Source organism: Meriones unguiculatus, chromosome 9 (genome assembly GCF_030254825.1).
Source record: "Meriones unguiculatus strain TT.TT164.6M chromosome 9, Bangor_MerUng_6.1, whole genome shotgun sequence".
Classification (NCBI taxonomy): Eukaryota; Metazoa; Chordata; class Mammalia; order Rodentia; family Muridae; genus Meriones; species Meriones unguiculatus.
The window spans coordinates 118,680,804-118,704,073 of NC_083357.1; the positions used below are offsets into that span (position 1 = coordinate 118,680,804).

General features: G+C 44.2%; 1 protein-coding gene across 3 annotated transcripts in view; it reads left to right on the forward strand.

Annotated features, from left to right (window-relative positions):
• Pcca (propionyl-CoA carboxylase subunit alpha) overlaps positions 1-23,270 on the forward strand; it is a 288,912-nt gene that overhangs the window by 119,689 nt on the left and 145,953 nt on the right. For all 3 annotated transcript variants that reach the window (XM_021644430.2, XM_060391661.1, XM_060391662.1), the window contains 4 exons: positions 14,659-14,802; positions 15,848-15,922; positions 19,823-19,891; positions 21,617-21,692. In XM_021644430.2, coding sequence (XP_021500105.1) covers positions 14,659-14,802; positions 15,848-15,922; positions 19,823-19,891; positions 21,617-21,692 — 364 coding nt within the window. The remainder of the gene's footprint in view (positions 1-14,658; positions 14,803-15,847; positions 15,923-19,822; positions 19,892-21,616; positions 21,693-23,270) is intronic.

The window sequence follows — 23,270 nt, forward strand, 5'->3', positions numbered from 1 at the left end:
CTGTGTGCGGGGTGGGAGGAGGTTGAGTTTCTCTAGGCGTACGTGCATGTGTCTGTCCCTCTGGTGGCTCTTCACATATCTGCATGTGCTGAGCACTCTCTGCTGCTGCTCCATGCCCAGCTCCACATGTTACCCTGCTTCCATGTGCTATGTTCATACTCGTTCCGGGAAACTTCCTTCATGTAACTGGACTTTTCTTAACATATGCGTGTTTGCAAGAGAAAGAACTTTTTCAAAGTTATCTATCTATCTATCTATCTATCTATCTATGTATCATCTATCTATCAATCATCTATCTATCTATCTATCTGTCGTCTATTGTCTATCATCTATCATCTATCTATCTATCTATCTATCAATCATCTATCTATCTATCTATCTATCTATCTGTCGTCTATTGTCTATCATCTATCATCTATCTATCGTCTATCTATCTATCATCTATCTATCTATCAATCGTCTATCTATCTGTCATCTATTGTCTATCATCTATCATCTATCTATCGTCTATCTAGCTATCATCTATCTATCTATCAATCATCTATCTATCATCTATCTATCTATCTATCTATCTATCTATCTATTTATCTATCTATCTATCTATCTATCGTCTATCTATCTCTCTATCATCTATCTATCAATCATCCATCTATCTATCTATCAATCATCTATCTATCATCTATCTATCTATCTATCTATCTATCTATTTATCTATCTATCTATCTATCGTCTATCTATCTCTCTATCATCTATCTATCTATCAATCATCTATCTATCTATCTATCTATCTGTCATCTATTGTCTATCATCTATCTATCAATCATCTATCTACTTTGTGTGTGTTGGCCTTTTGCTTCCATGTGTGTCTGGGTGAGGATGTCAGACCCCCTGGAACTGGAGTTCCAGATGCTGTGAGCTGCCATGTGGGTGCTGGGAATTGAACTCAGATCCTCTGGAAGAGCAGCCAGTGCTCTTAACTGCTAGCCATCTCTCCAGCCCCAAGAGAGATACTTTCTGTCCTTGGTCTTAGCCAGTCCTTGTGGTTTAGGGTGCTTGTGGTGGTGTCCTTAGTGGGTCTCGTCCCTCACCTAGTGGCAAGAGAGCTGATGGTCTGAACTCAACATCTCTTTCTGCCTAGTATCTTTCTTCATTCTTCCCCTCTTCATCTGCCTGGGAATACATTTCACATGCATCTCTATAAGTAGTATATTTTTAAGGTCAAGTTCTGTCATCTTGTCTGTGCCTAGACAACATCACAAAGTCTTATGTATTTGCACCACAATTTTTTTTTTCTTTTAACAGGGTGTCCTTGAACTTTGGGCTCAAGTAACTGTCTGCCTCAGTTCCATATAGCTGAACTTGTTTTGATACATTTGGATTTAACTTTAGTCTGTTTCAGTGTTTTCATTTTTCTCACCCCATGGTTTTTCTTTCTCTTGTATTTCCAGTGCTTAGCATTTAACGTTCTCTCTACTGCAGTTTGAGAGCTGTGTGAATGTCTAAGCTTCTGTTAGAGCCTGTCCCTGACAGACAGCCTTGATTTATCCAGGTCTGATGTCAGTCATTTGTTATCTGCCCCACCTGGCTGGATGAGGAAATTGGGGCATTTCATACTCCACTGTCATCAAGATAACGTCTCTTACTATTGTTTTAAATAGTCACCATTCTTTCCATTCTGCCCATATAGTCATCTTTTATTTCTTCCTGTGTATGTGGGAATAAAATAATTTTTACGTCATTTCTCTCTTCCCTTTCCTCCCTCTAATCCCTGCATGACCCCTCCCCCACTTTCTCTCTAGTCATTGTGTTACACCTGCCTGTTTCATGTGTAACAGCTACGTTTTTCTTCTGACAGTTCTTATGATTTTGTTTTTTAATTACTTGAAATGTTTGAGAATGTTTTGTGTTTGTGTGTATCGATGAGGTGACTCAGTAGAGCCAGTTTCTCTCTCCACCTTATGTGGCTCCAGGGCTCACTTTTTTCTTTGTTTTGTTCAGTGTATGTGTATAATGCCCATGGAATTGGTGGAACTCCTTGAATTTGTGGCTTAATGCCTTCCAGCAAGTTTTGAAAATTCTCTGTTGCTATTTCTAGCATGTTCTCTTCCTTCTGAATTTGTCACTCTAGGTAATTTCATTACATAGTCTTTCTTTGATAATTCTTTAGCCTGCACATTGTTTTATTGTTGTGTATTTAATGCATTCACCTACAGGTTTAAGTTTCTTTTGTTTATATTTCAGTCTAGGTAATGTATTTGATTCTTTAAAATGCAGTTCAGCATTTGCTCTCTTTTCTCATTTCCTCGCCAACAGTTTAATGTTATCTTTCATTCTTTAAACACAATCAGCTTAGTTGTCCATGCACATGTGGCACTTTCTGAAGCTCCGTGACTGCTTCACCTGTTGGCACAGTTGAGACAGTGGTGGCTAGGTGCTCTTACGCCTTTTCGCCTCTGGCTGCATGTGGCGTCTTTATGTTTTATTCATTTATTTATTTAATTTTGTGTATATGAATGTTTTGCATGCGTGCATGTGTGCGCACCATGTGCGTGCCTGGTGTTGCATCCCCTGGAACTGAACTTACAGATATTTGTGAGTCATGATGTGGGCACTGGAGATTGAAGCCAGGTTCTCTGCAAGAGCAACAAGCGCTGTTGCCTCCTGAGCCACCTTTCCCGCCCCAGCACACACCTGTATCTGTGTCTGCATCTGTGTATGAACATAAACATTTCGGTTGTCTCCTCACAGAGACTTGTCCGTGTTTTTCTGTCATGGGTAGTAATATTTGTGGCACTAAGGTCCCAGCTGAAAGTGAAATTTCTTGGGCGTCTGAGGGATGCCGTCCAGCGAGGGGCTGGGTCTAGGCCAGGTCACTCTGATCTTGAGGGTGCTCCTTTGTGGCCTCTACGCCCTGTGGAGCTGCCTTATCTGTGCCCGCTCCTGTGGTGGGTATCGTTTTCATGGCTGCTCACTGCGGCTAAAGGATTAAGCCACGTCTGTCATGTTGCATTGCCCTGAAAGGCATGTGCCTATAGGACAAAGATGGTGCCGAGTGCTGTGCTTGAGAAGCTGCTTGCTCGCTTGTTGGATTTGAGTGTGAGTTCTCTCCCGTGTTCTTACTCTCTGGTGATCGTGAGAGCGTCCTCTCTCTTGTCACCTAGTCCCAGTAACTGAGCAGAGGCTCCAAGAAGTGCCTTACACACATGTGAATGTGTCCAGGCCTGTGAGCTTGGCCTTTGCCTCACTCACCTTTCACTTTTCCAAATGACATTTGGCCTGCTTCCCTGACACCTAGACCCTCACGAAGCTCAGGGTGAGCCTCAGCTGCAGGGACTTGGGAGCGGAGCATGCATACCAAACACTAACCAGTCACCTGATTGCTATCACCAAAGTCTTAATCTATGTCAGTTATATGGAAACAATTACTGGTGGACTAAAAGTATACCTCTCAAATCACAGGTTGCTTTTCACTTGTCATAGCAGAAATTAGCTGTATTCTGAGGCCAGGATTCTAAATAGTTGGAGCATTTATTATGTACAGTAGTTGTTACTCCCTTTGAAATGATATTTTGTAGCTTGTATTCTCTGTGGGTGAAGAGCCTTACAGTTTTGCCTTTTGGATATTAATTTGATTTTGAGTAAAATAATTGTTTTCTAACTAAGTGACTAATTGGATAATGAGCAAGGAAGTCATGTTTTTCTTGCTATTTTTTATTAAGATGGGGACTTTATTATGCTCGGTGACATTAGTGGCGTGCAGTGGGATCTCGAAGGAAGTTCGTGATGAGAGAGCATTTGTGTTTGTTCTGCAAATGGACATTATTGTCGGGTTGAGGACGTGCCATCAGCAGTGAAGGTCTTGCTATGTTGCCCAGCTAGCCTTGCACGCCTGGGCTCTCGGGACCTGCCGTCCCTGGTGCAGTGGCCAGCCCCGTGGATTGCCGCAGTGTGGTTTTCTTTGTTCTCGCTGTCGTTTCCTGTCGTTCCCTCTAGCCCGTTGTTTGTCCAAGCTCGCCCATCAGATGGCCCTTTGCAGTTCCTCATGCCTGTGTGCTCCGTACCCCGGGAGCCTGCCAGGAAATTCTGTTCTGTCACTTCAAAGGTTGCCGAAGAGCCTTGGAGGTGGTGTGGGGAGTCAAGTCGGTAAAGATTTTGTCACAGTTCTGACCGTGCGGAATTCTGTGCTGTTTAAACCCAGTGAGCATTTTTACATATTCGCATCTGGATTTACTCGTCATGACTGTGGCCCTCCTCGCTGTCTTGAAGAAGTGAATTTTGCCTTCTTAGACAGTGTTTGTATATAATGGGTGTCGTTTCATAGTAAGCTGACCCCTGAGTGGGACCATGAAGAACAAATCCAGGACTTCTTGCAGTGCTGAGGAACCCTTTCTTGCATGCCCCCTCTGTACTTATGTGATCTTGGCTAGCCTGGAACTTGTACAGGGCAGTGTGGCTTCACACTTGCTGTGGTTTTCCTGCCCCCTGAATCTGAGAGGTGGTAAGTGTGTGCCACCATGTCACTTCTGATAGGGTTTAAATAAACCAAATCTTCTTTTTCTTACATAGGAAAATTTCTTATTTTAAATTTATTTTTGTTACTTTAAAGTGTATATGTTTTTGTGTGTGTGTGTTCGTGTGCAAGTGAGTGCAGATGCATGAGACCCCTTGGAACCGAGGTTGCAGACTTGATGTAGCTGCTGGGAATGAACTCAAAAGCAGGGATTGTTCCTCACCCCATACAGTTTTTAAATGTTTTTTTTTTTTTTTTAATTATTATCATTTATTACAATTTTTATTCAAGTTCTATCCTGGCTGTGGCCCCTTCCCTTGTCTCCTCCCAATCCCACCCTCTTCCCCCTATACCTCTTCCCTAGTCCACTGATAGGGGAGGTCCTCCTCTCCTTTCATCTGACCCTAGCCTATCAGATCACATCAGGAGTGGCTGCATTGTCTTCCTCTGTGGCCTAGTATGGCTACTTCCCACTTCCCCTCAGGGGGAGGTGATCAAAGAGCCAGCCACTGAGATCATGTCAGAGACAGTCCCTGTTCCCCTTACTAGGGGACCGACTTGGAGACTGAGACTATGGGCTACTTCTGAGCCCGGGTTTTAGGTTCTCTCCATGCATTGTCTTTGGTTGGGGTATCAGTCTCTGCAGGGACCCCAGGGCTTAGTTTTTATGGCTCTGTTTTTCTCCATGTGGATCTCCTGTCCCCTCTGGGTCTTTCTATCTCCCCCTTCTTTCCTAAGATTTCCTGCACTCTGCCCAAAGTTTAGCTATGTGTCTCAGCCTCTGCTTTGATACCTCAATCAGTAGAGTGTTTCGGAGGCTGTCTGTGTGTAGGCTCCTGTCCTGTTCCCTGTCTTCTCCTGCTTCTGATGTCTATCCTGTTTGTCCTTCTGAATGAGGATTGAGCATCTTCCCTAGGGTTTTCCTAAACAGTGTATTTTCTTTCTTTTTCTTTTTCTCTCTTTTTAAATAATTTATGTCCTAAACTGATATTCTAATTCTTAAAGCACACACTAAGTTCTTTTGTTCTTATAATCTGTCTTATCTCTAATTAGCTCATCAGCTTGAGAAAAGAAGGCTGTAATTTGTTCTGTTCCTTTCACTTTAAATTTCCTAACGAGCTGGTCACTTCACTTTCCACCTTCAGGCTGTGTGTGTTTTCTGGTACCAGAACATTTCATCTACTTGGTGGATGTCCCTAAGGGTGACATTTGGACTGAAAAATGTTGTTTCTCTGTAGAGAGGTACCTGTGAGAGTCACCAGGCTGAGGTGTGGGTACTTGGTTTAGCTTTGCTCTTAGCATGGTTAGCCCCAGATCCGCCTACATGCACAACCTCTTCCTCCTCCTCCCCCTCCTCCTCCCTCTCCCCACTCCCTCACTGTCCATTCCCTCAGTGGCTGAGGTGTGATCTGCCCACAGCTCTTGCACAAGGCCTGAATTCAATACCTTCCAGGTGTCTGCAATGTGGTACAATCCCTCTGCCTGTGTTTTACCTACTGGCCCTTGCTTGGTGGGGTTAGACTTGGTCATGATACTCTGATGCTTTCTGAGCAGGTGGTTCCTTCCTGGTCTGATCCTCGGCAGGATCAGTAAGTGAGGATAGATGTGAAAACCTTAGATGGTGTTTATGGCTATTTATAGGTATTTCCTCGTCATCTGTGGCCTGTGTTCTTGGCTTTCTATGTTCTTATTTTCTGATAGTTTTATTTCTAAACCTTCTCTATTACATAATTTGTGTCATTGTGACAGTATTTGTTTTTTTCTACTTTATGATAAGGCAGATCCTTCCCCACCCCCATGTAATTTTACATTTCATAATGGAATCTCTCCCTCTGGTATCAATTTCATTGTATCATTTAAGATCCTCAATATACTCAATTGTGTCACATAACTGTTACTTTAGAAACAGTTTCTGCTTATTTGGGAGCTAATGTTGTAATGTTTTAAATGTTATGCCATATATTATATAGTTCAGTATCAAGAGGATTATTTCTCATTCTAATTTTTATATGTGAAAATTTTAGTTTATTAGATTATCTTATTTACATTTAATAAAACGAAAAGAATTAAAATAATATAGTTTTTAGAATCATGGAAAAATGCTTGTAATTTTTCAGATATAATTTGTAAGATATGATCTTAAGAAAAATGATTATGAAAAACATTTTGCTACCATATTTTTATTTTCCAACTTGAAATAGTGTATTGTTTCCCTATAATGAAACTTAGTGGGAATTAATATATTTTTACCCGACCCTGCTCTCTTTCTTTCCTAACTCTCCACTTGTGTTGTTTTCACTGTTCTCATCATCCCATTTATCTGTCTTATCTGTAAATGTGGCTCTCCTGGTTCTAATATTGATATTTTGAACTGGACAATCAGTGTGATGGCTAAAGAAACCCCATTTTATAACTGGCATCCATCTCGTTATGTGCTAGCCATTTGTCCCTGACTCGGTGACTCCTACCCTAAAGCATAAAGACAGGACCATCACTTGTTATGATATAACTGCTTTTTTGGCGTCTGTAACTTGCTATGCATATACTCAAAGATTGTTTTTGTTTGTTTGTTTGTTTCTTTATTAATTACACTTTATTCACTTTGTATCCCTCCTGTGGTTCCCTCCCTCCTCCTATCCCAATCCCTCCCTTCCTCCACCCTCTGCATGCATGCCCCTCCCCAAGTCCACTGATAGGGAAGGTCTTTTCCTTCTTTCTGATCCTAGTCAATTAGGTCTCATCAGGAGTGGCTGCATTGTCTTCTTCTGTGGCCTGGTAATGCTGCTTCCCCCTCAGGGGGAGGTAATTAAAGAGCAGGCCAATCAGTTCATGTCAGAAGCAGTCCCTGTTCCTATTACTATGGAACCCACTTGGACCCTGAACTGCCATGGGCTACATCTGCGCAGGGGTCTTAGGTTATCTCCATGCATGGTCCTTGGATGGAGTATGAAAGAAGTAGGAAACAGTAAGATCTGGAGAGGACAGGAACTCCACAAGGAGAGCAACAGAACCAAAAATCTGAGCACAGGGGTCTTTCCTGAGACTGATACTCCAAAGATTGTTTTGACCATCCTTGTTTTATAAATGTTTAACCATTTAATTTGGCGGAAGAGACCAGTTTTTGCTTGCTTGCATAGATATTGAAGGTCATCTTGTACTTTTCCCCTTTAAAAACCCTTTTCCACACTCCTTTATAACATGCTTGAGGTTAGCTTTAGGGATGTTTTCCTACTAGTACCTAATCAATAAATCTTTTAACTATAACTGGATTGAGTCTGTGGTCTTTCCCAGGGGTCACAAGCTCCATGACACTCACAACAGCATCTTACCATAGTTGTCATCAATGGACCTTTCGTTTTCATCATCAGTCACTAGTTCCTGTTGTAGCCATACCTATAGGTGTTGTCTCTCATGAGTTCTGCAGTGGGCGATACTTACTAAGTACGGTTTGGTTGCCCTTACTAAGAAAATTTACCTTGTTATAAAAGTTTAGGGTTGAAATGAATTAGTGTGTTGCTTCTTTTTGACTCATTGTAAACCCTCGACTATTAAAACATGCCAAAGAGAACAGGGGGAACAAAGAGTCTTTGAACCAATGCTATAGTGGTGAAGGTATGTGTCGGGGATGGGGGACTGCAGCTGTGGGCAGTGTGCTGGCATTTCTCAGCTTGACATAAGCTAGCGTCATTCTGGAAGAAGGAGCCTCAGGCGAGAAACACCCCCACTTGATGGTCTTGTGGACAAGCCTGTGTGCTTTTAAAGTTTTCTTTATTATTGATGGTTCTGGGTTGTATAAGGAAGCAGACTGAGCAAGCCATGAGGTACAAGCCAGGAAGCAGCACCTGTCTATGGCTTCTGCATCAGCCTCTGCCTCTGGATTCCTGCCCTACTTGAGTTTCTGTCCTGACTTCTAGTGATTTGGAAGCATAAACCAAAGCAACCCTTTCCTCCCCAGGCTGCTTTGGCCATGGTTCTTCCTGTGGTGTTCTGAGTGGACACTTCTGAATTGGGCGTGCTGATGCTGCCAAGGCAGAGACGTGTAGCTCCTTCCACAGTTGCCAGCCACCAGGAATGTGTGGCCCTAGGAGTGAGCCCTGGTGGAAACTGGGCTTTCATTGCAGGGCACTGATGTTGACTCACAAATTGTCACCCATTTCCACACTAATGCTGCGTGCTCATAGTCTGAGATACCCAGGTGGAGGCGGGAGAAGGTATGTGGGAACTGTTCTCACAGCCTGCTAGTCTAGGAGCCAGCAGCTACTCTAAATAACTAGCTCTGTTAAAGTTGGTGTTATATTGTGAATGACTTCATGTGTCCTTTCTGACTCAAATTAAGCATCATTCTGAATCAAATTTTAGTGGGAATCAAAATAGTCTAGACCAATGATGTCCTCTGAAACAGAAATCCTTGCATCAAGTTGTACTTGCATTTCTTTTTTGTTTGTTGTTTTGTTTTTCAAGACAGGGTTTCTCTGTGTAGCCCTGGCTGTCCTGGACTTGCTCTGTAGACCAGGCTGCCCTCAGACTCACAGAGCTCCTCCTGTCTCCGCCTCCCTGAGTGCTGGGAGGAGGTGTGCACCACCTCGCACCTCTTGTGCTTGTATGTCTTTCTCTGTTTTTCCCCCCCTCTCTTTTTTTCCTGTTTTCCTTTCCTTTCTCCTTCCTTCTGTCACATCCGAGCCTTTGCCTTTTCTTCACAGTAATTTTCTTTTTTTAATATTTTATTTTATTTTGTGTATACTATGTGTGTGCCATAGTCCTCAGAGGTCAGAAGAGGGCATTGGATCCTCTGAATCGGGAGTTACAGACAGTTGTGAGCCAGCAGGTGGGTGCCAGGAATGGAACCTCTGTCCTCTGGAGGAGCAAGCAGTCCGTGTACTTAACTGGGGAACCAGCATTCTCACCCCTGTGGTACCTTTTAAGCACCCAGAAGTGGGAAAGATTAGCAAGAGTGAGAAAGCCATAGACTTCCAGCCCAGCTCCATGCTTGTTCTTCCAGTATTGTTCACAAATGCCTTCTTGCCTGGGGTATTCTTGGGCAAATACCAGACATCCTATCATTTCATATGACTCCTGCACTCTGCCTTTTAACACGTAATTACTGTTTTGTTTAAGAGGTTTTAATAGTCCATCTTGTATCATGTTGTATCTTCTACATTGAAGATCTTTCACAGATATTTTACTTGTAAGGTTGCTGCTTTTTTCTTTGCACATGTATATGTCTGTGGCATGTGTGTATTTGCATGCACATATACATGTCTAGGTGCATACACACATGTGTACATATGAGGAACTGAATTGACTTTCGTGTTTCCTTCAGTATCCCCTGTGTGAGGCAGAGTCTTGCTGGAGCGGGAGCATGCAGGCTTTGGCCAGCCTGGCCAGCTTGCCAGAGCCCTGCCTCTGCGTTCCGAGTGCGGGTGACTCATTTGTCTGGTTTTTATACGTGCTTTGGGGAACTGAGCTCCCTGTGCTGTGTGCCCAGTGGTTTTTCCACTGGTGCCCAGCCCTCACGGTTTGCTTTCTAAGTTTAAAAACTGCTCTTGAAGAATGCAGTCTGTGAGCAGAGACAGGCCCAGTCTGTGCATGAATTCCTGAGTTGGCTTGCTAGCACTCGGCTGAGGGAACTGGGCATGGCGTTATGCCATCACCTCAGGAACCTGGCACCACAGGGGCGAGGACCCCTGGACTGGCTGACCAGCCAGCTGAGCCCCCTTGGTGAGTTCCAGACCAGTGAGACACCTGCTCTCCAGACGAGAATGGTGCCAGAGGAACAATATCTGAGGTTCTTGACACACACGGGCACACACTCACACTTCTAAACGTGCACCTGTGCACACGGACACACTGCATGCACACAGCTTGACATGCTTGCAGTGTGAAAAGGGATTGCTCATTCTTTTTTTTTTAAATTTTTTATTAATTATACTTTATTCATTTTGTATCCCCCCATAAGCCCCTCCCTCCTCCCCTTCTGATCCCACCCTCCCTCCCCTTTCTGCATGCATGCCGCTCCCCAAGTCCACTGATAGGGGAGGTTCTCCTCTCCTTTCTGATCTTAGTCTATCAGTTCTCATCAGGAGTGGCTGCATTGTCCTCTTCTGTGGCCTGGTAAGGCTGCTCCCCCCTCAGGGGGAGGTGATCAAAGAGCAGGCCAATCAGATTATGTCAGAGGGGATTGCTCATTCTTAATTACTGATGTCACAAGTTCTCTTTTAAATTAATATTGTCTTCTGTTTTTAATTCTGCCTTCCCTTCTGCTTTCTGTTTGAATTACTAATTACTTTTAATGATTCTCACTGATAATTTAGCAGTTCTGTTGGATTTTAGTTCTTGTCTACATTGTAAATAAAACTGCATTTCTGGACAGTAGATGGAGTTGGGCGAATACGCTAACTTTGGAGTAGTGACCCCCTTCTTTGCATGTATGTGTGTGTGTGGTAAGTTAGACAGATATTCATGGGAAAGTCAGCGGACAGTTAACGTTGTTTCTATCACTGAGTTCTGGACCAGTTGTTTCAGTTTTTGAGACAGGATCTCGTTAGACATTCCTGGCTGGCCTGGCGTGTCACTGTGTAGGCCAGGATGGCAGCCAGTTCAGTGAGACCCACCTCTTCTGCCTCCCTAGCGCTTGGCTGAAAGCCTGTGACAACATGCCCTCCAGGGTTTGGGTTTCTGCTCACGCTTTGACATCCCACATTGTGCCTTGTTGGGTTCTTGAGGCTGCCATACCAAAGTACCACTGACGGAGTGGCTCACCAGCCAAAATTAACCTTAGAGCTCTGGAAGCCCTCAGGGTAATGGTGTCAGCAGGGTTAGCTTCTTCTGGATGCCTTTTTCCTTGGCTTGCAGACAGATGTCTGCACATGGCCTTGCTGTGTGCCTGTGCCAGTCTCTTATGAGGGCTCTAGGCATACTGGAGTAGTGCCCACCCTTATGACCTCAGTTAAGGTAGTCGCTTGGCTTACTCCTATCTCCTGATGCACAGGTTTTTCCTGAGGTGCTAAGGGTTAGAGTGTCAAGATAGGCTATGTGAGCCCCCAGCAGTCCTGTGCTCCTGCCTTCATCTGTTTATTCTCAGCAGGAGCGCTCCAGGCCAGCCTAAGTGTGTGCAGCTTCTCAGAAATGTAGGTCAGTTTGCAGGAGTCATGTGCTGAGGCCTTTTTTAGCATGCTTCTTATCCTTCATTCCTGTGGATTGGAAGTCTAATAACTTTGGGTCTTTATTTTGAAATCCTGTATTCCCAGGAGGGAGACCTTCAGAATTTCAGTGGGCATGTGTTAGATCCTGTTCTAGACAAAGACTCTTTCTGAACCTAGAGAGCAGAACCAAAAGTACTGGCATCCGCTCTCCTTGTAGGTGGGAGCAGCAGTGAGAAGACAGAGGCCCGTGGCACCCAGCACTGTGGCGAGCGTCTGCCTTATGTAGTGCTCTCTCCTGTTCTAGCAGACAACCATGTCTGTCCCTTCCGTATCCACAGTCAGATCCTGTCCGAGGCAGGGCCAACTCCAACATGGTCAGCCCTGGAAAGAGCTTTCATGGGCTATCTCCATCTAATACTTGTCCAGCCGAGCTTGACATTTGCTAAAGATACCATGTAAAACATTAATTTAAAATGATGTTATTTAGAGATTTAAAACCTGTGCCAATACACCTCTCCCTTCAGGTGTCTCCTTTGGAAATGTTGGTGTAGTTTGGAATAAGTGTGTTCTTATGGAGGGATCTTGCCATTTATGATTATACATGCTAGACTTTATGCCGGGATCGCTGGCTGCCAAATGTTTATAGTCAGATATCTGTCCACTCAGGAAATGTGGATTCTTTCCCTCACCCTCTCTGCACAGAGTCTGAGTGAATCCCTCTTCATCTGTTCGAGGTTTCTCTTGCTGTTAACATGCAAGCGTAAGCAATTACAGTTTACGAAAGTTCTTCTCCTCGTAGGGAAGGCCTGCCTATGCAGTTACCTGTTTTAAACAATGTTTTAGGAACTATTAGGTAATTCAGAGTAAAGTCTTGAAGGTTTAGGTCAGGGAGAGATGGAGCAAATGAGGGCTGTGGATATCTGCTTCAGTCCTGGCTGGAGGCTTCCAAAGCTGACTCAGCAGGTTCTGCTTTAATCCTGTTTCAGCAGAAGAAAATACAAAGCCCTTTAAGTAACTTTTTAATGTTTACTTATTTTTTTTTTTAATTTTTAAATGATTTCTGGCATGGAATAAGGACAGGGAAGGACAAAGCTCCTCCCCATCATAACCCTGTCTAGAGTTGTCCCTTCTTTAAGTCTATGTGTAGAGTCACATATCTTTTCTTTACCATAAACAGTTTCAGAGTAAAACTTCAGGCCTCAAGCCCCTTCTTTCCTGAATGTCATTTCCTAAAACTGCAAAATATTTTTTTACACAGCCTCAGAACCCCAAATCAGAATGGTGACATTGGTGCCTCACTGTTCCCCCTGTCTGTGCAGGGCACTCAGGCTTTACCAGAGGCCTCAGTAAAGCTGCTGTAAAGGAGAAAATTTCTAGTCCAGGGTGATATGTTATATGTCACATATAATTTTTTTTACACTTTTGGTTTTTTTATTCTTTTAATGTTTTGAGTTTGGTCTCCCTGTGTAGCTCAAGCTGGCTTTGAACTTGGGATCTTGCTACCTCTGCCTCTTGAGTGCTGGGGTCATAGGCTGGTGCTCTCTCTTTAGTCTCCTTAATCTGGAGAAGTCCCATGTTCTTTCAGTCCTTTATAACCTTGACCTTTTTCAAAAAGCAGAGGCCATTTTGTAAGTAGCATATCCTTTAGGAACAGTTAGGAGCGCCAAGGTGCTTTCCCACGTGAAGCTGGCGTTGGCCACTAACAGAGGGCTGTGCACTTGTTTCTTAGAATATCGTCCCTCACAGATCACAATTCAACTTTCTCATAAGGTCTTTATTTAGTGCCACACTTATTTTATGAAGGGTAGATGCTTATTTTAGCAATGATTTGTCGTTAAAATTATGTCAAAAGGTCTTAAAATGTTGTTGAAACTGTAAACAAACTCATAACACACACAGAGCTAATTATGGATGCCATCTGTTTATTTTTACCAAGCTTTTTTTTTTTAAAAAAGACCATGGCATTGTCTGCTTATGATAAGCTTCGGGATTATTGTAATGTCCAAGCTCTGTCCTTCAATTAGTGCAGCTGAAGCTAGGAGACAACTCGCTTGTTCAGTGACCTTTTCCTGTGTCGGTGTATAAACTATGACATGTCACAATAAAGAAATTAATGAGACATACCATCTAAAACTTAAATTTTTAAGGAAAAAATTGTTATCAAAGTAATAGGTATGGCCAACGCTTTCCTAAAATTTTTAGAACTTATTTGAGATTTTAGATAGAAGATTACATGCTCTTTTTCAGTGCTATAAATGGCCTTACTTGAACTCAAGCTTAAGGATTTGTAAGTGAACAGTCAGTCAAATTGTATCAGTGTATATGTGCTCTGTGGCTGCATGTCAGCTGCGTGTTCTTGCACATATGCATCCCATGCGTTGGTGTGGAGGCCAGGTAGTCCCCTGGCCGCGTCAGCTGAAGTGGGCACCAGTGCTCTGCTGAGAAAGCGTGGGCTCCCTCCCCCTGTGCTGCTGTTGTGCATGGTAAGCACTGCGCAGGTCTGTCTGGAGAGCAGGCCAGCTGAAGGCTCCATCTGCTGCTTCCTGCCAGGCTGCACCGATGCAAGATCACGCTAATCCTGCTGCTTGTCAGGGCCGCTTAGTGAAAGCATGCAAGTGGGCACGACCCAGACTGGACATGGGCTTGAGAGCACCAGCAGCTTCCCCACAGAACCGCAGCAAGCCAGCAGAAGGCTGCTTCTCAGCCCGGTTGAGAGCTACAGCAAAAGAAATGGGAGGCTAAACTCTTGGAGTCCGGCCACAAAGTAGTCGGAAGTGGGAGAAGTAATCAAAGCATACACATACTTTTCAGAGTTATTCTGACTCTCGTCTATGTAAAGTTGTGTTTATTCTTTCATTTTATGTATTTCATCGACATTTTTAGTTGGGAAGTATTAAGGGTTAAACAGAATTAACTTCGCTTGACTCTGAAACTTTGTGAACTTTTCCGTGTTGATGCCTCTTTGTTTGATTTTTCTTCTATTAACTGGCAGACTTGGCCTTACAGGTTGAGCACCCCGTCACGGAATGCATTACCGGCCTGGACTTGGTCCAAGAAATGATCCGTGTTGCTAAGGGTTACCCTCTCAGGCACAAGCAAGAGGACATTCCCATCAGCGGCTGGGCAATTGAATGTCGGGTTTATGCCGAGGTAAAGGCGTCTGGATGTGAGAAAGGAGGGTGGTCATGTCCAAGTTTGGAGCAGCCAGTGTGGCTGAGCCATAGGTAGAGGAAAGGTGTGATAACCCACGGGCAGAGCAGAGAAACAATTAAAAACAGAATGGAGTGCAAGTATCTCTGTTGTTCTGGGTGGGGAGGTCAGTAACAATGTGTTGAGAGACAGCTGAGTGACCTTGACTCTGTCCTTTATGAGTCCGTGGAAGGATCTAACTTGTAAAGCTTTTGGTAAAGCATGGACTTTTGATCCTAATTCTAATTACAGGTTTTTTGCTAACCTCTTAGCCTGCCAGTTTATAGAATTTACGTGTATCACAGAGTGTCTGAAGATGCTTCTCCAGATGATAGAAGAGAAAGGCAGCACAAACATTTGCGCAGTCTTTTAGGTGCACAATGGTCTAGCGGTAGAAAAGCGGCGTGTCAGAGTGTCTCCATGAGTGATGTGAGCTGTTTTGAAATCTTTAAGTGGCTCAAAACCATGCTTGGTCCCAGTGTCACAGCTGTGGATCACATGTGAGGTGGTGACCCCAAACTTCCCAGTTCTGTTCTCATGGTGTTTACAAGCAGAACATGTACACGTGTCAAGGCATGTGTGGCTTTTCTAAGTCTTTGCTGGAAGAACAGAGTCCCAGCTTCGCCATATGTGAGCTGTTTGGAGAGGTAAGAAGAGCAAACCTCCTTAGTGTGCTGCATTTGTTCTGAGCTCGAGCTGTGTTTTGAGGGAGAGTCTAGGTCATTTTATTTTTGCCCACAGCACTGTAAGAAATTTTAGAGAAAGTTGGCATTTTACCAACTTTAATAAAGTACGCTGGAGGTCAGGTGAAGCTCTGCTTGCAGTTCTCTTGAATTTTAAATATACTTGCAAGTTGTCTAGAGGATGAGGCAGTTGTGCTCTGGAGTCTATGATTTGGTAAATGCCGTATGCTAAAATAGACCTATAAATACTCCTCATTGTAGTTAACCTTCCTCTCGCTGGTTTATGTTTCAAAGCCTGTGCTTCCTTTCCTTTGAACCTCCAGGACCCCTACAAGTCTTTCGGTTTACCGTCTGTTGGGAGGCTGTCTCAGTACCAGGAGCCGACTCATCTACCTGGTGTAAGTCATTAACTGTGGTACCAACTGTGGGGCTCAGACCTTGATTTATGCCACACTTTTATGTTAGAGAATGTCAACACTAACGGGTGTAAATTGAGGGACAAGGGAAATTCATGGGGGGTCAGTTTTTGTATTAAATAAGAAATAGTTTTTGTACTTTATGGTATTCAGAAAAATCGGAATCCATTCAGCAGGGTAAATTCAAACACACCTAATCGTATAAATGATAGTTTATGCCATGAAAGATTATAGAATCCTAAGAATAGGAAATGAGTTTTTGTTGTTGTTAAAAATGTTATCTTTTCTTTTTAAAAAAAAAAAAAAAATCAAATCCAGCCCCATGTTGTCATCAGATGTCAAGAAATTCAAGCACCAAACCCGCTCATTAGCGGTACTTCATTAAAGAGAACATTGGGCCTCGTTCTGGGCAGCGTCACCAGCTGTAAGGAAAAAGTGACCAACACCCCGTTGATTCCATAGCTCCCCTGTGGCTTGTCCTTTGAGCGGTTGGGTTGCGTAAGAAGAGCAAGGGCAGCGCCCTGTCTTACTCAGGGTGCTGGTGACGCAGAGAGGACAGTGTGGTATCTGGTGCATGAAAAGGCTGCACCATCTGCGAATATGATTATTCTGTTTGATGGCCGCTGAGAGGATGGCGAAAGATTACAGGAAGAGTTCTAAATTTGAAGATGTTATTGGATAGATGATTTATTTCACTTTTAAACTGTTTTTGCCCATGTGCTTTCTAAAGGGACTTGACCCTTTCTAGGCCTGGAGGCTCCATGCTGTGTTCAAAGCCCGGAGGCAGAAAAAAATTGTAAAGATTGAACAGGCATTATGTGATACTAAATAGCACACGGGAGCAAGTGTCATAGCGACATATCTAAACACTTTTTTAATCAAACAAGAAAGTCTTAAATAAGAAGCCATGATGATTACTCTGGTTGTTAGAAGTTTCCACCATGTTGTAATAGCTCACAGGATGTCAAACATTTTGACCTCTCAAGTTTTTGCAATTTGCAATTTTCAGACGTGAGACCTGTTGAAAGTACAAGTGATAATGGACAAACTGTACCCCCTACAGTCTGTGTCCCGCCAAACCTTTCTTCAATTAATACTGCAGCAGGAGTTTTATGTAATAACATTTGCAGTTGTGATCTATCCATAGAAAGAAAAAACAATTAAAATGCCTTAAATGTTCTGCTTACTGCTGTTATTTGCGTGCGTGAATGTTGCATGTCAGCTAAATGGACCAAGGAATAGATTAAGAGATTGGGGGCAGGAGAGTGCGCACTAAGCTTTGCCTATCATTATTGCTGGGAGCAATCACATTGATGTCAGCAGGACAGTGCACGCGTTGACAGCTGTAATTATGTATCTCCATGGTGATCACTTTTGGCCTGTCATGGAGGCCCACGAGTCCCTCCCTTAGACGCATTTAATCAGATTGGGCTGTCACTTGTCAGGTAGACGTGGGGCTGGGAGCTGTGCTTAGGGAGAGGTGAATTGATAATGAACAGTGGGAGGTGCCTGATGGTGTCCAGGGTCCGCATTTTGGCTGACGAAGGCAATTTTAATTGTGCTGGAGGTAGCTGGGGGCTGACTTGAGAACCTCATGCTTGGGGTGCATGAGTGTTTTCACTGTGGTCCTCTTTCCCTCACTGTATTAAAGCTAGGTGTGCTGGTCTTGTTTGGGAAACCAGATTTTGTTCTTGGGTTTTTCAGTCCCAAGAAAGGGCAAACATTTCAGAGTTAACAGTTCAGAGTTCTGATTCACACCTTTCACATGTTTCTTTACGAGTGAAACATGCTCTTAGGGCAGAGAGGAGACTTTTCCTTATAGTCTTTGATCATCCAGGCTTGAGGATTTATTTTCGGATCACACTGGTGGTCTGCTTAGAGCTCCGTTTGATTTTACTCTTGAAGTGGTCAGTGAAAGCAGGTGTGGCCTTTGTTTTCATGGAGGACGGGTCCAGACTTTGGCTTTGAGTCGATTGTTAGGAGCACTGTCTGTAATTGGCTATTACTTGGGAAAATATATAGATGGGAGTAAAAGTAGTGTTTTTTGTTTTGTTTTGTTTTGTTTTGTTGCTTTATATAGTTTCTTTGGAATGCTGATCTGCTGATTGTGTATGATACATTTTGATTTGACCCATTTGTTTAAAGTGACATATTTTGGTCATCACTTTCGTAAACAACAAAGACAGTGGTACCCAGCAGCCGCCGGCGGGCTACTTAGTGTTTACGATGGAATTGAGGTGATGAGAGCTATCTTATGAACTGGAGGGGAATACACTGCTATTCCTTCTTGTCTGTAGTGTTTCACCAGCGCGCTGGGGAACAGCTCTGCTGCAGATGACTGGATGGACTGAAAGCCAGAGCTTCCGTCCTGCAGCAGTCCAGGGCTATGGGCAGAAAGAGGAGCTTTCTGGCTCAGAGGAGCTCTGCCTTACTGGCACGCAAACCAAGCAGACGGCATCTTTCCTCTTAACCGGGTTACCAGCAGCTGCTGATGCAAGAGAAGATCCGCTGTGACTGCCGCTTTCACAGCTGCCCTACAAACCCTTTGCCATTTTTTTTATAAACATCAAATTTTATAGAATTTATGCCCAGAAGTCTGTTTTCAGGAAGCCAAGGCTGCATATGCTTTGTATGACTGTGGAGTGGCTTTCACATTCCTTCCTGCAGGAATGTGGGGCACATGGGCTTGTACTACACATAGAGAAATAAGCTCCTTGGGCTCGTCCCGGCCTTCTCTGGGAAGGGGCACAAAGACAGTGGTGGCGAGACTTCTCACTTATCTTCCAGTGTCGCGTAATAAAGCCGCCACCCACCTTCATGTGCACATTCTAGACAAGAGGTTCTAAACGTGCTCCCTTGATAACGGCCTACATTAAAATGTTAAAGCCCCCCCAGCTGCTGTGTTGACCTTTCCTGCCTTGCCACAGACAGCTGCTGTTGACTGTAAGCCTCCTTAGCACAGGTGACAGAGCCCTGAGCCTCCTCTCTTCTCTCCCACCCTTACAGCGCTGGACACCGTCTGCTGTTCTAGAAGCTTCCATTAAATTCCTCCATCCTCACGCCCGAAGATATACCTGTCAGTCTTTGATTAGCTTTTAAATACTTCAGATTCCAAAACTTAGTCACAATAATTTAATAAATGTTCTGTCCTTGGCAGATACTCATTCAAAATTTTACATGGCTGACCTCTGTGCTGTTCTGCTCTGTCAAGCTGGGAGAGGAAAACAAGATTCAGAAATGGATTAACTAACGTGTTGGCTGCTTAACAGCAACCAGGGGCTTCAAAAGGATATTTTGAACCTGTGCGGGTCCTGCCCAAGATGAAAACCACAGAATCTGAGCTCTAATTGGAGCTTGCGTCCTCACAGAGCAGGGCTGAGGGGAAAGCTGTGTAAACATGAAGGCCTCTTGGGGTGAACAGTAACAGAAACAGTAACAGCCCTCACCATTGAGGGGGTGGGGCAAAAAGGGGAAAGTGTTGCAGACATGAAAGCCAGTCCTTTTGTCTGGCTCAAAAGTCCTGTGAGGAGGAGGTCTGTCCAGGGCCTGCAGGGTGCTCTTGGAGGGAAGGGGGCTCTGGAAGGAGAGCACCCCAACTTGCCGCAGCCAGCCGCAGGTGCACCCTCAGGGAGGGGTATGTGGTGCTTTCCTCCCCCACTTTCTTTTCTGTGGTGAAAGAATACAAATTGTGAGCTGTACTCATATGAAGAGAGCAAAGATCAGCCCCTCATCACCTGTCTGTGTTGTTTTCTGTTTTCCAGAGGCAGGAATGTTGAGATTGAAACTTTATTATCTATTTTCTCCATGGAAAAATAGTGTGTGGTTAACTAAAACAACTGTGCCCAATTCGAAGTTATGTACTTTTCCTTTTCTTTCTCTCAGGTCCGAGTCGACAGTGGCATCCAGCCAGGAAGTGACATCAGCATCTATTATGACCCTATGATTTCCAAAGTTAGTTCCATTTCTTTCAGTTTTCTTTGAGATAGCGCACATATTTAATTATGGAGTTGGAAGTTGAGCCTTTTCTTAACAATGTACTATAATTTACAGCCGGTAAGCAGCATGCATGAGTGGCAGGTGCTGTGGAGAAACGGCCCACAGGCTACTCTTGTCAAGAACGCTTTCACCCTTCGAAGGTTTTTCAAACTGCAACTTGAGTGGATTTGACTTTTGTTGTTTAAACTATGGCTGGAACCCAGAGCCTGGTGCCCCCCAGGCAGGCACCCTACCATTGAGCCACCACCCAACTCAGCGTTTATAAAAAGTGTACGGCAAGATTTGGCCCCGTGTCTCTTTAAACTTTAACTCAGTGTGGTAAACTTAGGACTTAGGACTTCATAAATTGCAACAGATAAACTACAGTTTTACTCTGAAAACCCCTTGTCTCTTTATCTAAAGAACCAATTATCCTCAAGTTTTCCTTTTTGGAGATAAAACAGGGATTGTGCAATTCTGTTCCGTGCTCTGTCGTGCACCAAATCCCTAGTTCCCAGACTGCTTTCTTACATAGTTGTAGCTACAGAAACAAGCCATTTTTTAATCTTTGTAATTTTTCACATAAGTTTTTACCATAATACTTTTTAAAAGAAATCTTAGATGTACTTATTAGAGAAACACAGTTTGAAAGTAAAAATACAGAAAATATTATAAATTGATTTTCAAATTAGCTATGTTTTTTTAGATGAATGCACTTTTGTTCAGAAAAATGACCTGCAAATTTTCTAGGTGGCCCATATGCATAAAATTCATTTCTTTTTCCTGAGCTGCTATTTCCCTGTGGAGCTGGTTGATTTGGAACTCGCTTTGTAGACCAGGCTGGCCTCAGACTCACAGAGATCTGTCTGTTTCTGCCTCCCAAGTTCTGGCCATAAAGGTGTGTGCCACCATTTGGCAAACTGGCTTTATATTGAAGAGCTTATAAAATTTGCTAAAATATTATGGGGGGGATACAAAGTGAATAAAGTATAATTAATAAAAAACAACAAAAAATTTGCTAAAATAATTACAGCCTACAATCTGATGATACTTTAAATGTACAGAGATTACGTATAAAAGGACGCCACAGACTCATGTAGGAAGACAAGGCCTTGTTCATTTTAACCAGCACCTTTAGTTTTTGTGTTATGGTGTGGGTGACCCAATAATTTTAAGGACAGTCTGGCTTTTTTTTTTTTTTTCCCACTTTCATACTGGCTCTTTTGCAACTTACAAAAGTTTTAGCTGCTTAGGAGCTCAAACTTGGAAGCATTGAAAAACATGGCAATTAGAGCTTCGTCCCGGCCTCACACCGTGCCATGTCCCAGTGTGCTGTGGGCCGTGCCACCTGTTGTCGTGCATGGCAGGTGCCGGCGTGCTGTGCCAGGTGGTGTTCCGTGGCAATTCCTCAAGCCCTGCTCTCTCCTCTCCTCCGTCTTCCGTGCTTGTTTTCAGAGCACATTTGTGCTCGTTCTTGAGTGTTCTTTTTTCTATGACAGTGACATGTGTAAGAAAAGACTAAGATGGGCTGGTTCTCATTTGCTTATTCAAAGAAATCTCAATTGACATATTTTATATTAAAAAATTGGGCCACTCTGAAAATTGAAAGGACACACTGGGGGTGTGTTAGGAAGTGTTGAGCTTTCACGAGGCCTGGCTGCTCAGGATCTGGCTGACTGCACACGTTTTGTTTGTGCACAGTTGATCACATATGGGTGTGACAGAGCAGAAGCGCTGCGGAGGATGGCAGACGCCCTGGATAACTACGTGATCCGAGGTAAAGTCACGCTTGCCTTTCTGCTACTGTGTGAGGCGTCTGGTTCTGGACAAGGGCTTGGAGGCTTCCCAGTTAGGTACTCAGGCAGGAATCGCTCACTGTGTTTGAACAGAAGTGTTAGTAACACCGGGCGCAGGCGTGTGCCCCTCCGCGGTGTGAGCTGTTTGGGGAACCCAGGGCTTCCTTTCCTCCCAAAGCAGCGTGAGCAGCTGGAGAGCCGCCGGCTGCTGTGTCTGCTGTGGCGCCGTCTGTGCGTTCCGGGGCTCGGGAAGTGGGGACTTACACGTGTGGAGAGGAACCCAGCGCCTCATGCACAGCTCATCTCCTGGGTCTGGGAGAGGAACCCCGCGCCTCACGCACAGCTCATGTCCTGGGTCCGGGAGAACAGTTCTCGGCTCTGCTCAGGAGTGGAGAGTTCGCTGGAGAGAGTGTTGTGTTCCGAGGGTCTTCATCCTCAGGTGCCTGTGAAGGCCCCTGGCACAGGGGTGACTGCGTCAGAGGCCATGCAAAGCGGTTATTCTTGCCTGCCCCGAGGAGTAAGTTACATGCTGACTCAGTGCTGACCTCGCAATGAGATTAAATGGTGCATTACAGTTTCGCATGGTCAGAGAGGGCGTAGGAGCACCATCCAGGCCAGCCTGGTGCCTGGCTTTCCCTGGCCTCTGCTCTTCCGGGACTCAAGTGTGGTCTCTGTGTCCACATCAGGTGGCTCCCAACCACATGTCACGCTAGCTCCAGGGATCTGATGTCCTCTCTGTGCCTCTGTGGGAACCCATATACGTTTGTACATATGGGATACAGATAAAGATACAGATCAGCAGGAGGCAGACGTGAGCAGCAAATGGGAAACAAGTAAATGGAGTAAAGGTCGTCCGTTCTTTGACTCTGAATGTGACTATTTTTGAATATTGGACTAATTTCTGTTTGGGTTTGAAAACTTAAGACAGAATACTATCAACTAATGGGACATATTTCAGATGAGTGATAGAGTCGTGTGAAGGATGAGGTCTTTGGAGAGCTAACCCAAACAACTTAGCTGTATTAACTGTCCATACCCCTGGGCTAAAGAGAAAATATGTGTAAATAAATACCTCTAAGTTAGTAGGTTTATTTTTCATAGTTGTTGGGTTAGCAGTCTGAAACCAATTTGTGTACATTCTGGAATTGAGGAAATAAATGGATATACTGTGTGTAATAAGAAGCAAGTTTCCCCGTCAGAAAGGCAGTAACATATGTGGGAGTAAGTGCCCGGGGTGAGGGAGCCTTGTGTGTGGTATAAGGTCGAGTCTAGAGCTATCCTTGAGAGCGCCTGGGCTTTGATACAGAGGATGACTGTGTAAAGGGGCGTGTGTGTGTTTGTGTGTACATTCACACAGTGTGCGCATCCATGTGCACACATGCTCATTCTGTAGCTGGGGGTGCTGAATTTTGGCACTGTTGACATTTGGGGGCCAGCAGCTGTTGCAGGATGATAGTCTACAGAGTGGCCTGTCCACATGCTTGGCTTCTGTCCACTCAGTTTACTAACTGTGTCCAGGCCTCAGGAAAAGCGTACGATGAGCCTTAGCCACCCGTGTA